At 44.4% G+C, this 12880-nt stretch overlaps 1 protein-coding gene across 4 annotated transcripts in view; it reads right to left on the reverse strand.

The window, feature by feature from the left end:
- Positions 1–12880, reverse strand: part of RGS6 (regulator of G protein signaling 6) — a 265417-nt gene that overhangs the window by 20757 nt on the left and 231780 nt on the right. For 3 of the 4 annotated variants that reach the window (XM_018082734.1, XM_008927554.2, XM_018082732.1), the window contains one exon: positions 4571–4660. In XM_018082734.1, the coding sequence (XP_017938223.1) occupies positions 4571–4660 (90 nt within the window). Of the gene's footprint in view, positions 1–3053; positions 3163–4570; positions 4661–12880 lie in introns of those variants that run through there. The other variant, XM_018082733.1, reaches the window with a different exon arrangement.

Below are 12880 nucleotides of genomic sequence, written 5' to 3' on the forward strand. Positions count from 1 at the left end.
TTTTCCTTTTCTAATGATTAATTATTTACACAGCCATTCAAAGTTCCTTTGTGTAGATTCTGCTGGCACAGAGTTTAAGCAGAAAAAAATTAAGAAAGCCAGCTGACACTGATTATTAAAAGTAATTATGAGAAAAGCGCTCAGCATCTTTACAACATGCAAAGCAAGTCCTGCCACTGAATCAAACTGTCCATGGGACTGAGATGGGGGCATAATCTGCATTAGGAACCTTCCTGGACAATACAGAGCAGTCAGCACAGTGGTCTGGATAAAAGCAATGCTTCGAAAGGTGTGTGCAGAAAATGGAGCCTGTCCCTCCTGGCATGAAGGTCCTAACCATTCCCTTGCTGACACTTTTTGCCAGGGATCTGAAAAGGGGTAGAGAAATACATATAAAAACTTGGTCTTCTGAACTTCAGGTCTGCAAAAATCTCTCCCTCCCTCCTTCACTCCCCGCATCTCTGGGTTTATTTTGTCAGCTATCAAATTCTTCTTTTGGTATGAGACTTTGGGGTGTGGAGTGGGGTTTATTTTGAACTTTAACTTGGTGAAAAAGATGTGTTCCAGAGGGAATGGCATCAGATGAAAATAAAGGATAATTACTTCCCTGACCAATGCCCAGGGTCCTGGGCTTCTCAGGCAGTCATGTCTAGCTGTCCAAAGTGAGAAAACAAAGGCACTACCAAGTGACCAGAACAGTATTTTGCATATATTTTGTGTCCATTTGAACAGGACCATGGTGAATTCACACTTCTCTGAACCAGCTGGAGAAGAAAACAATGCTCTAAACCAAGCAAATACCAACCTGCTCTTCCCTCAGTGTGGCAGGGCTTACTCCCATGACTTTGCAACCTGGCTGCACTGCAGCCGTTGGTGCCTTTCCAGGATGCTTCCCTGCCTGCAGGCAGGGCAGGATGGCAGGAAGCCACCCCATGCCAGGCTGACATGAACACCGGGACTGTGACAGTTCAGCTGCCGCTTCAGCTAATGCAGAGATGCCGACCAATGTCATTGTTTCACCTTTACGGTGAGTAATGGAAGGTGCCTCAAGGTCTTTTCTGTTTCTTTCTCTCCCTTCTCCACAAAAATAACTAGCAGAGCTCATGTCTGGCTGCTCCTTCACCATTAACAAAAGTTCCTGTGCATAACTGATCTACACTGCTCTTTCCCCAGGGAATAAAACTCTGCTCTGCATCCAAGTCACCCTACCTAAATGCCTCCTTGCCTTGAGTGAGGAGATTTGTCACAGCACTTGTCCTGATGGGTGGCTCGCTGCTGTCTAAGGACATCCAGCCACCATCTTGGCTGCTGTGGAGAAGGGCTGGAGGGCAGTGCAGTGGTGATTACCTGCTGTACAGTACCCTGCAGTAACTTGCATATCAGCAGAAATAGCAGCAGGTCGACACTTGACTTTGCACAGCACAAGTGGGGCATGTTTTGTAGATACACGAATAAAATGCAGTAAATTGGTTGGGGATCTCAGCACCATCCAGCCTTTCACTGCTAAACCAGATGCTTTCAGCAGCCCCACAATTTCTACCTGCTGCAGAGAGGGGGATGGGCATGAATGCACAGAACTCAAATTGGGCTGGGCATATGGCCATTCCTCCTGAGGACAGGGCTCCACCCTCGTCTCCAGCCTGGCAGGGAAGAGGACTTCTGTTGGAGGCAGAAAGCTACACCCAGCTTTCCCTCTCTGCAGCTCGCTGCTTCCAATCACACCCTTGCTAGAGGCCAACCTCATATTCCCTGCTGAGCACCATGAATCTGCAGGATTGAGGCCAATAAAACTGTGGTTATTTGCAATAATGACACTGGGAAGAATGAAGAAAAAAAAATCTTAAATGGATTAACAAAGTATGTATGCCTGGTCTGCATACAACCTGTGTCTGCTGTCTTGTATCCGTTAGTGGTGTGAACAGTATGTTTCTCTCATAATTCTGTCATTGTATCTCAATCCTGACCCATAATTTCTTCTCTCTTCTTCCTCTCCATTGCTTTACTCCCAGAGCAGGGAAGGGAAGCTCCACATCTGTGGTTATTGTATGGTGTGGAAGAAAATAACTCTTCACATTTACAGTATCTTACAAATATTAAAAATGTCAAGCATGTTTGGAATCACTAATCAAGCTTTGGCTTCAAGCTGATCAGGTCACTATTATTATTGCCATTTGACAAAGAGGAGGATATGAGGCAGGCAAAGTTGAACCTTCTTTTCACCAAGCTCACACAAGAAATTAGTTGGGGGAACCAGGGGAAGCACATGGATTTTTATGGCTCCCAGTCCTGTGCTCTAGCCACACAGTCAACATTTCCCCTTTTCCTGCCCACTCAGTCAGCCACAACTCAGTGCCAAAGGGTAAAAGATCAAATAACATAAACTTATCCACAAAATATTCACGTGTGAATCTAAAGCCATAGTTTATTTGCTTAGTGGAAGCAACTCTTTTATCCCATGTCCATCATGCTGTGCTTCTGACAGAACTTATTTTCAGTAATAAAACTAAGGCTATGTCATACAGTGTGGTACACAGGCAATGTGAAGATAATGTCTTGAGGACAGACATGCCTCAGAGAGATGTACTCATCAAGACTTAAAGAACTGCAGTGAATTTCTATTCATATCAGTGAATCCAGGACTTTGTTTCCAGGTTCTAAACCAAATCCTTTTGCCACACAGGCTCTGATATGCCACTGAGTTTCTCTTTTCCTTCCCTCTGCTTTCCAGCTATTTAGAGGAATTTTAAAAGAATGCCTCACAAAGCTGCACCAAAGGTCCTCAAGATAGGACCATGTAGCTCAGTGCACAGAAATTTCTTGTTCTTTCTATCAGCACTTCTGTACCTACACTCTTTCCAAAACATTCACTTGTCCAACATAATGCAATGTGGTTGCACAGAGCTTTACAGACTCCAGAGTAACACCAACTCCCCTCCCACATCATGTGAAGCTCGTGAACAGCACATCTGCACAGATCTACTCCTGCCTTTTTTGTGCTTTGATATATTTACTCGTGCACTCACAGCTCTTTCTACAAGAAACGTGATTCTTACTTTCATGGCTGTGTTAACATGACACCAAAACCTGCTCCTCCGGCAGTTTGCAGGGGAATGAGGATGTCACACTGACACATCCAGGGCTTGATCTGAGAGCAAACAAGGACTGCAGAGAAATAAACCTCCAGTTTGAATGGGCTTGGCTGGGAGGAGAAAACTCTCCTGGCTTTCAGGCACTCAAATCCTCATGTGTTCAATGGTGAGGGGAACCACAAACTGCTAGGGGTAGGAAGACGGCAGAGCTTTTTATGCTTTATACCATCAGAAGACTTTGCCTTATACTTCCTTCTTTCCCTACAGCTTCTGAACTCTAAGTCAGGTCTAACCTGCACTGGCTTATGCTGTCATAGACCAGACATTTTGAAACAGAAGGCTGATTGCTGCCCTCCACTAACTTCCCCTAACCACCTTCCAGTAGTTCTGGCACAGCAGACAGAGAGACTTGTCTCCTTTTGTCACCATATGCATGCTTTTAGGGCACACAATGACAACCAGGACAAAAATACCACTGGGATTTCATTGTATTGTGTCGATGCAATGTAATTTGGCAGCACACAGAGAATGCAGCAGAAAAACAGCAGGGAAGATGGTGACGGGAAACCACACACTCAGGCTGCAGGAGTCAGGACTCAGTTTACATAGGGTCCTGGAAGCCAAATGTAAGTGGGACACATACACATGTACATGGCATGCACATGCACACAGACAGACACACAGACCTATGGAAATTAGTCAGGAAGTGCAGGAAGCATTTGAGCACAGTCACAAATGCAGAGATCAGTAGCTTATCTCCCAGACCTCTTAGAAAGAAGAGGCACAGGGACAGGAGTTGTAACTGTAATCACTCCTTTGTTGCCCTAATCTGGGGGCTCCTGACAGAATCACGGTGCTGGCAGAACTCATGCAGATACTAAAAGGTTAAGAAGAGCTCAAATCCAGATCTCCTGTGAGACAATGTGGTTGGAATTCTTGATTACTACATGTGTTGTAATTATTTCCTGTCTCTGAGGAAAATGAAACATCTCTAGGCAGGCAAAAGCAAGGGAAAGGGAGAACAGGAGTATGGAAATCCCTGAAGAGGAATTTATAGGTAAGGCATCCAAAGGAAATATCACATGGTGAGGCTAGGCAGGTGAAAACCTTAATGGGTGAATTTTGCACCAGTAATGAATAGATTGATGGGTTCTGCTTCTCATACCACACACCATCTTTTCCATGAGAAAGAGGCAATACAATTTTAATTGCCTACATTGAGTTTCGGAGACAACTGTGCAAGACAAACACCTTTCAATATTATTTTTACCTTGGGTCACCATATTTTCCCCAAAACTCGTGCTGAGGCTGTGCACATGGATGCCATACCCTGTGCCCCCAGTGAAGAAGACAAAAGTGCTCAATTCCCTTCTTTAAGAAAAAAAAAAGGAAACAGTATTTTCATTTTCACACTAGCAGCAAGCAGCAGGTGAGAATCAAGAGGTGCTAAGAGATGCAAGCGTGTCCTTTCCAACAGATACCTTCTTCTTCGCCAGCAGTAAGTCCTGGTAAGCACTGGAACGGAGGAAGCGCGCATAGCTGTCACTCTTCATCAGCTTGTAAATGTGCTCCTGTGGGACGGGAGGAAATGAGAGACAGAGAATTGTTATCAAACCTCATTTAGACATCACAGAGATTTAAAACACAGCAAATTAGAAGGAAGAGAGACTGATCAAAGTTCTAAGTAAGGCTGCTATTATTGATTATCTGTGCTGTGGTAGTGTACGGGAGGTCCATCCCGGGGCAGGATCCTGCTGTGCCTAGGGCTGTATAAACACCAGACAAAGAGATGGCCCTCACCCCAAAAGCTGGCACACATTATTTGATAATCAGTGTTATTCTGCAAAGACTGCAACTCTCTTAAGTCTCCAGATTATAAGCAGGTGCCTAGCCTGTCTGAAGCTACTGGGATGCCTCTAGAAGGAAGAAATAAACACCAGAAACTGTCCCATAGATTAGGTTTCATTTTACCACTCCTAGATACCTGGACTATCACCCAGCATTCCCCCCCTCTTTACAGAAAGGAACTGATACTTGAGACACATTTCATCTCCACTTAAGACATGTATTTAAGCAAGCAAACCTGCTAATATCCTGAAAAAGCCCATACCTCTGGTGACTGTGCAGGAGGTTACATGACTAGCTCAGATGTGGATGGCTACATCTTACATTGGGTGAGTTTCTCTTTTGGGTTCTTTCTTCTCCTAGCAAGTCTAACTCCTGTTATCAGTTTGCTCTAAGAGAACCTAGTATGTGTATATTCAAACTTACAAAGTAGTGTTTCATTGCAGCAAAACTTAACACATACCCTTTTCTAATTTCCTTCCTTAGTTTTACTTTCCTGCTGAGAATCCCTTAACACAGTCAGCTCTTCTCCTAGTTATGCCTAGTTTTGTAATAGATATTATCCCAAACACAAAGAAAATAAAATCAAAATACTTTGACCAAATAATGACTCAGAACACACAAAAGGAACTCAAGAGAAAAACAGGCATCCTGGGCATTTCTCTTAGACTTTGCCCAAGGAAGCACTTTTACAGAGTTAATGAGCAGTTTTATCTATACTGACTTATACAACATGAAATATTCTCTCCTATCCTAAAGCCATTGTACATGAAACTTTAGAAGAACCAAACCAGACAGAAGTCGCACAGCTTATTTCAGTGTGTTAACAAGCCAAGCAGAATTCCCTTATCTTCACCAACATGGGTAATTAGCAATGACCTGTCTATACACAGAAGAACTGCTTAATTCAGCTTTCTTACACTATTCGGTGTAGTCCTAAGAGGGGCATAACTGCCACTGGTTTTCCTACGACACAGCATAAATGTATCCTTTGAGCTACAACCTGGCGTGGAACAATTTTTACTGGTTAATTTCCATACTTGCTTTTAGTCTTGACAGATCCTCATTTGTGCAGCACTAGCTAACTGAAGGACAGCGCAAGATTTTGCAATAGAAACACTCATATAAAGCCATTTAGCAAATGTCACCCTTCTTGCTTCAGAAAAAAACACATGGGAGGGCACAGTTTCACACTCCTCACGTACAGAATTGCCATAAGATTTCACATCCAGCTGTGGGACATTTGTTCTATTTATGCAGGATACCATGAGCCAAGTATGCCCTAAGACAAGAGAAGGGAAAATAATACACATCGTGGATATGGTTGTCAAAAGGTTTATATTTCTCTGGTGTGAATAAGGATTCTCAACATCAGTTCCCTCCTAAATACTTCAACTAGCAGAAACTCAGGACTCAGTTGATTTAAACCCAACCAGTTTACCTGTACTGTTATTTCTTAAGGTTTCCAAGGAGACTCCATGTCCTCCTAATGAGTTCTTTATAATTACTGGTGAAAAGCCCCTGCCTAACTATGTGATTTTTCAGGACCACAAGGAGACTGATGAGTAAGTGGGGTAGCCCATCAACAGTAAAGGGCCTGAGGGGTCTCCAGAGCCTTCTTTCTCTTAGTGGTCCTCATTGCAGCAGCCAGCACATGGAGAGTGCTGGTGGGAGGGGGTGCTGAGGTGGGCAGGAAGGTGCTGTGGGGCTGAGGTGCTGTGGGGTTGGTGGGTGACAGGGGTATTTTTATTAACCTTTTGCTAGACGTGATTAATTTTTTTACTGTCTTTGGACTTGAAATGGTTTCTTTCCCCATGGTCAGACAACTGGGTCTGCTCCGAAACACAGTGACAACATATTTAGAAAATAACATACAGCTTTCATTGCCAGACAGACAGAGGCAAAGGAGAACACACCAGGCTGGCCATACAACCTGCCTGCATGCCAGTGACAACTATCATTCTTGCTCATGTCAAGACAACTTCATGTATTTGACCTTAAAACAGTATAAACTCAGTATCTGGTGGTGAGAATGGGAAAAAATTGATTCAATCCCGAGATGAAATAAACCACAAGGTGACTTCGTAACTGAAGCCCTTCCCTGAAACAGGACTATTGCACCACCACAGCCACACTGCCACTGCAGTTGGCTAATTGGTTTGAAGCATTTTCTCTGCTTTTCACATCTTGGAACAGGCTTTGAATGCTAATGAAGGAAGAAGGTTGGGCATAGGAAAAGGAGGGATATGCATAGCTTCAGAAGCAAACTTTAGTGCTTAATTGTAAGAATTCAAAGGGCTTGCTTTGAAGAAGCTCTGGACTGGAGGCAGGAATGATACACAACACTGCATTTCTGAAGCACCTATTGGAAGTCTGAGTCAGTTGCTCAGGTCAGCAAAGATTGCCTTCCAATTTGCAACAGTACAGGACAGCTTACATTGCTGCAGCCAAAATTCCCACTGAGACTGCACCATAAAGATTTCTGCTAAAATTGTGGCTGCAGTGTGTGTTGAGCCCACTTACACAACAAATCTAGCTGCAGGATGGGAAATGCCAGTGGCTGTGACATTTGTTTTAATATTTAGCCTACCCTGTTCTTTGCCACCAAGCTATTTACTGCTATACTTTCTAGAATCTGCAACTTTCTAGGGAGAACCTACAGCTAGGGTTTAGCAGCTCCTCATTTCATAAATACATTGAAAGCTACTGGAGGTCTCGCAACTGGCCATATTCAGTGGAAGTCCAAGCAATGAGTTTATCAACAAAGGTGCAGGTTTGGATATAGTTGCTCTGTGCAACTTATGCAAATTGGCTTGTCCTCCTCTATTATGGATTTTTAGCTCACTTTGGATCATTGCAACCCACTGGTCTTTCACTTTTTATTTTACTGAGGAACTGCTTTTGTTCCACCTTTTCATCACATGATGGAAAGGAAGGACACTCTCATTAAAGACTGAGATTTCCCAGTGCGCCACCAACTCTAGCGATGCACTTAATACACATGCATGATCTCCCTGACATACCTGACACTGCTGGCAAGAAATCTGAGCCTTTCCAGCCTTACGCTGAAATAACTTTCCATTTTGTAACATTTTTTACATGGTAATGAGCTCAGTATTGCTGGTTCCCTGAATACACAAAGTAAATGCACTACTTGTATAATTTTTAAAAGTGCAGCTGCAGCTCTGGACATTACTTGCACTGCAAGCAGTCTGGCCAGAATTACCACTGCATCACTTCTTTACAAGTGCCATGGGAAATTCCTGTGCCCCATCTGCACAAGAGCAGGAGAAACACTTCATCTAGGCAGTGTAGCCTCTCCCAGCCATTGCTGGATACCACTTCCCAAATAGGGCTTGGACTTGAAGGTCCCTGCTCTAGCCTTGAGACAGCAATCCTTTAGGGAGTCATGTTGCAAAACCAAGAATTTAAGACAATCATCTAACAGAATTGCCCAAGTGATCTATTAAACCATCAAGCTACCAAGGGTAGCTTATAAAGTCAGATAAAAAGCAGAAAAAATAAGTCTGTCAAGATTTAGCCAGGAGTTGACAGGCATCATGTGTCCCACTGGTCTCCCCTGCAGCCTTGCCAGCTATTTCTGAGCAGCAAGCTGCCATCTCAGGCCACTGCAGTGGCAGCTGCACGTGGAGACAGGGACTGACTTGACATGTGAGAGCAAGCCCTGGTGAGCTGGCTTTCTGAGCTGACTGGTCACTCGGTCCCTCACCCAACGTGCTGTTGATGAGTGCTGGCTGGACTGATGTTCCCCTGCGACAACAGATGTATGTTTGGAAATGTCAGTCTAACATGGAGGGTGACATAAGGACTTGCTTTTGTAAGTACAGTGTATTTCATCTCCAGGAAGCAAACACTTCTCTTTACAAGACTCCTTCAAGCAGTGCAGGTTTGTTGTCAAACACCCCCATGACTGTTGTTTCCCAGTTCTTGAACCAAGTCAACAGAGGCAATGGGATCTACTTGCATCTCTTCTTAAGAAAAAGGCAGATCCCTTTTGTGTTTTATGCACCCTAATCACATCTCCTGCATAGTGGGAAGAAATAGCAGTAGTGCTGAGGGCTGTCCAGCTCTGTCAAGCATATTCTCTATACCTAGTCTTCTATCATGAGAGTTATACTTCAGACAGCATAACCATTTCACATGCCATCACCATTGCATGATATAAAGGAGAACAAACAGTACATTTTAAAGGGGAAAATGTTGTCCCTTCTAGAAAACAAAGGAACCAACCAGGTAAATCACAAAAAAATTACTTTCTACGCTTATGAGAAACCAAGAGGAAATCCCACCCCTGACAGCTGACAGCTTTAAGTGCAGGGAAATAAACCCTCATGAGGTTCCACATCTCCTGACTATTTTCCTTCCACAAGCTTTACCTTTGGAAAGAGATGAAGGACAAGCTTTGTAAATTTTTCCTGATGAGAGGGGAAAGGGGGAGGAAAAAATAAAGAAAGTTTGCAATCCAGACGGGAATGTGGGAGGTGGTTGAGATAGCAGAAACTGTCTCAAAGCTGCACCTGCTTCAAATCAATATGCTGCTATGTGATCTCAGGTCTCTCTTCCCCCTCGCAGTCAAAGCACAATAACCTTGGGGAGGGCACTGCTGCCAGATAAGCAAGACCTTGGGAACACTCAAGAAAAATGTGGGAAAAAACCTGATAATAAAAATACCCCAAACATCTGACTTGCCCAAAGTGCCTGGTAGATCCCAGGAATCATGTTCTCTCTTAAGAATGTTTCTTTTTAGCAGAAAATCTTGGTTCTTCCCTCTGAGTCATGTATATGAGACAAGAAGAGAATTGTTGGTTAAACAAACCATTCCTAATCACACCTGTATCTTACCCACCAAGACATTTTGTGACAGGCTTGGGACATTTGGAAGTTGTGAAAGCCAAGCACAATTTTCTCTTGAACTCTGAATAGCAGCTAGATTCCAGAAAGCCCTTAAATTTGAACTTGCTGATATAAATTTTTCCCTGTTTGTGCTTAAAGACAGCTGCAAGCTTTAGATGATGAGGGGGAATAAGAGGAAATGGCAATTTCTTTGCTCACTTCAAGCACAGGTTTCCCATTTAGCACATTTATGAAACAGTTCATCTGGAGTGCCATCATACAGTATGTACAGGACAAGCAAAGGATCAGGGTTAGCCAGCACGGGTACAAAAAAAGCAGGTCCTGCCTCACCAAGCTGATTTGCTTTTATGACCAGGTGACCTTCCTAGTGGATGAGGGAAAAGCTATGGATGTAGTCTACCTGGACTTCAGTGAAGCCTTCAATACTGTCTCCCACAGCATTCTCCTAGAGAAGCTGGCAGCCCATGCCTTGGAAAGGTGCATTCTTTCTGGGCTAAACACTGGCTAGATGGCTGGGCCCAGAGTGGTGGTGAATGGAGTCACATCCAATTGGTGGCCGGTCACGAGTGGAGTCAGCCAGGGCTCAGTACTAGGGCCAGCCCTGTTAAATGTCTTTATTGATGATCTAGATGAGGGGATTGAGTGCACCCTCAGTCCGTTCAGAGATGACACCAGATTGGGTGGGAGTATGAAGGCTCTACACAGGGATCTGGACAGGTTGGATAGATGGGTCAAGGCCAATTGTATGAGGTGCAGTAAGGTGAAGTGCCAAGTCCTGCACTTCAGTCACAACAGCCCCATGCAGTGCTACAGGCTTGGGGAAGAGAGGCTGGAAAAAGACCTGTGGGTGCTGGTCAACAGTCAGCTGAACACAAGCCAGCAGTGTGCCCAGGTGGCCAAGAAGGCCAATGGCATCATGGCCTGTATCAGAAATAGTGTGGCCAGCAGGACCAGGGAAGTGATTGTCCCTTTGTACTTGGCACTGGTGAGGTTGCATCTCGAGTCCTGTGTCAGTTTTGAGCCCCTCACTACAACATTGAGGTGCTGGAGTGCGTCCAGAGAAGGGCAATGAAACCGGTGAAGGGTAGAGAGAGTAAGTCATATGAGAAGCGGCTGAGTGAGCTGGGGTTGTTTAACCTGAAGAAATGGAGGTTCAGGGAAGACCCTATCACTCTCTACAACTACCTGAAAGGAGGCTGTAGCAAGATGTGGATTGGCCTCTTCTCCCAGGCAACCAATGACAGGACAAGAGGAAACAGCCTCAAGCTGCACCAAGGGATGTTCAGAATGGACATCAGGAAGAATTTTTTCACTGAAAGGGTGGTTAAGCATTGGAATGGGCTACTCAGGGAGATGGTGGAGTCAGTATCCCAGGAAGTGTTCAAGAAATGAATGGACATGGCACTTAGTGCTATGATTTAGTTGTCATGGTGGTTATCGGTCAAAGGTTAGACTGAATGACCTTAAAGGTATTTTCCAACTTTAATGATTCTATGGTTCTACTCTATGATTTTTAGCTCATTCTGGAGGGTTTACACTAAGGTTAGATAGCTGTTGAGATTCACTTTAGCTCCAAGGGTTCACTTTGCCGTTTGCAAACTGGTCATAAACCATCTTGCAGTAGCTATCCCACTAACATCTTTTGGATTGTTTATAGTACTCATTCACCCCGTCATCAACAACTGGTATTAACTAGTAAGAGCTGATTTGGAGACTCCTTTGTATTGCAAGCATGCAGGCACCAGGAGCTGCCCCTCTGGCCAACTGCAAGGGAGATTTGCAGCATGTCAGACAAATCCATTAGAAGAAAAGCCCACAAGCAATGTAAAGCAGTAGATTAAACAACTAAATAAATTACAGCATACTGCAATGAATGTTAATGGTTGTTCTACCTGTATGCTGGGCACTGGGAAGGAATTTACTGCAGATTCACACATGAGAGACTGGTGTCTGAGTGAAGGCCTTGTGTTCTTTGCTGGAAAGGATGGCAACAGATGCCAGCTGAGAACCTGCCTGGGGTTGACTTTTGGAAGAGTTGTCTCTATAGCACAAAGAGGACGTGAGTAAGGAGAAAACAGGAAGATGTTTTTCTGAGCACATGGTGTGCGACTGCTGCACCTTCCAATTAGATTTGGCAGCAGCCTAGTGCCTGTCTGTTGGCACCTCCACTCTGCACAGACATCTGTGGCAGATGAGCTGAGGTTAACCCGTGCCAGCACACGTGCACACTGCAGTCAGCAACACCTACAATACAAGGGTTGTTGGAGACATGTCCTGTTCACTGTGTTGTACTGTTCCTAGCTCATCCTCAGGAATCCTGTCTGACCACCAGGACCCCTGACCACACCACAACCAGGATCTTCCAAAAAGCCAAAGAAAGGAAAGGAGACTCTCTAGCAGTTACTTGTGCCACAACTGAATGCAACACTTTTTAGGAGCAATTATGATAAACTGCATTTAGCCTAACTGATGGTACTAAAATGTACGTTAGAGAAAGCAGGAAAAATTGCTGCACCAGCTCTGGAAGCCAAAGTAGGCACAGCTGAGATGAGGCAAGCAATGAGTAAGTGCAGAAGAGACCTTCATATTTGTCCTGACTGAACTTGATGGGAAAACACCAGGGGTGGGGGGAGGAGGCAGGGAAACACATTTGTTTTATTCCAATTCCCCTTAATGTCTCCAAATCCCCACTAAGAATGCTTTTGGATCTGCTTATTCTGGTTCCTGCATTTAGGATTTCACTCTTCTCAAAAATACCGTACTGCCTGTTTTGAGCTGCCTGCCTGCATTAACCAGGACGACCTCCTGTCCTGGAGCCTCTCTGCTACCCGGCAGTGCTGCCATCTAGCAGGACCAGGGTGACTGGGCACTCTGACTGCTGCGACAGTGCAAGGTTTTCCTTAATTTACAGTTTGGAAAAGAAATGCTTCAGGTTGGTAAAAGGCACATAAGGGTCTTGGCCTAAGCACGAATTGCTCTGGAAAATCTGAGCAATATCTTTTTTTCCACTCTCAAGTATTTAAGGGACACGATAATTTACATCCACAGTTTTAGCTGGTGCCTTTTCTTTA

This window comes from Manacus vitellinus, unplaced genomic scaffold, assembly GCF_001715985.3.
Source record: "Manacus vitellinus isolate BGI_N305 unplaced genomic scaffold, ASM171598v3 scaffold_6_pilon, whole genome shotgun sequence".
Taxonomy (NCBI): Eukaryota; Metazoa; Chordata; class Aves; order Passeriformes; family Pipridae; genus Manacus; species Manacus vitellinus.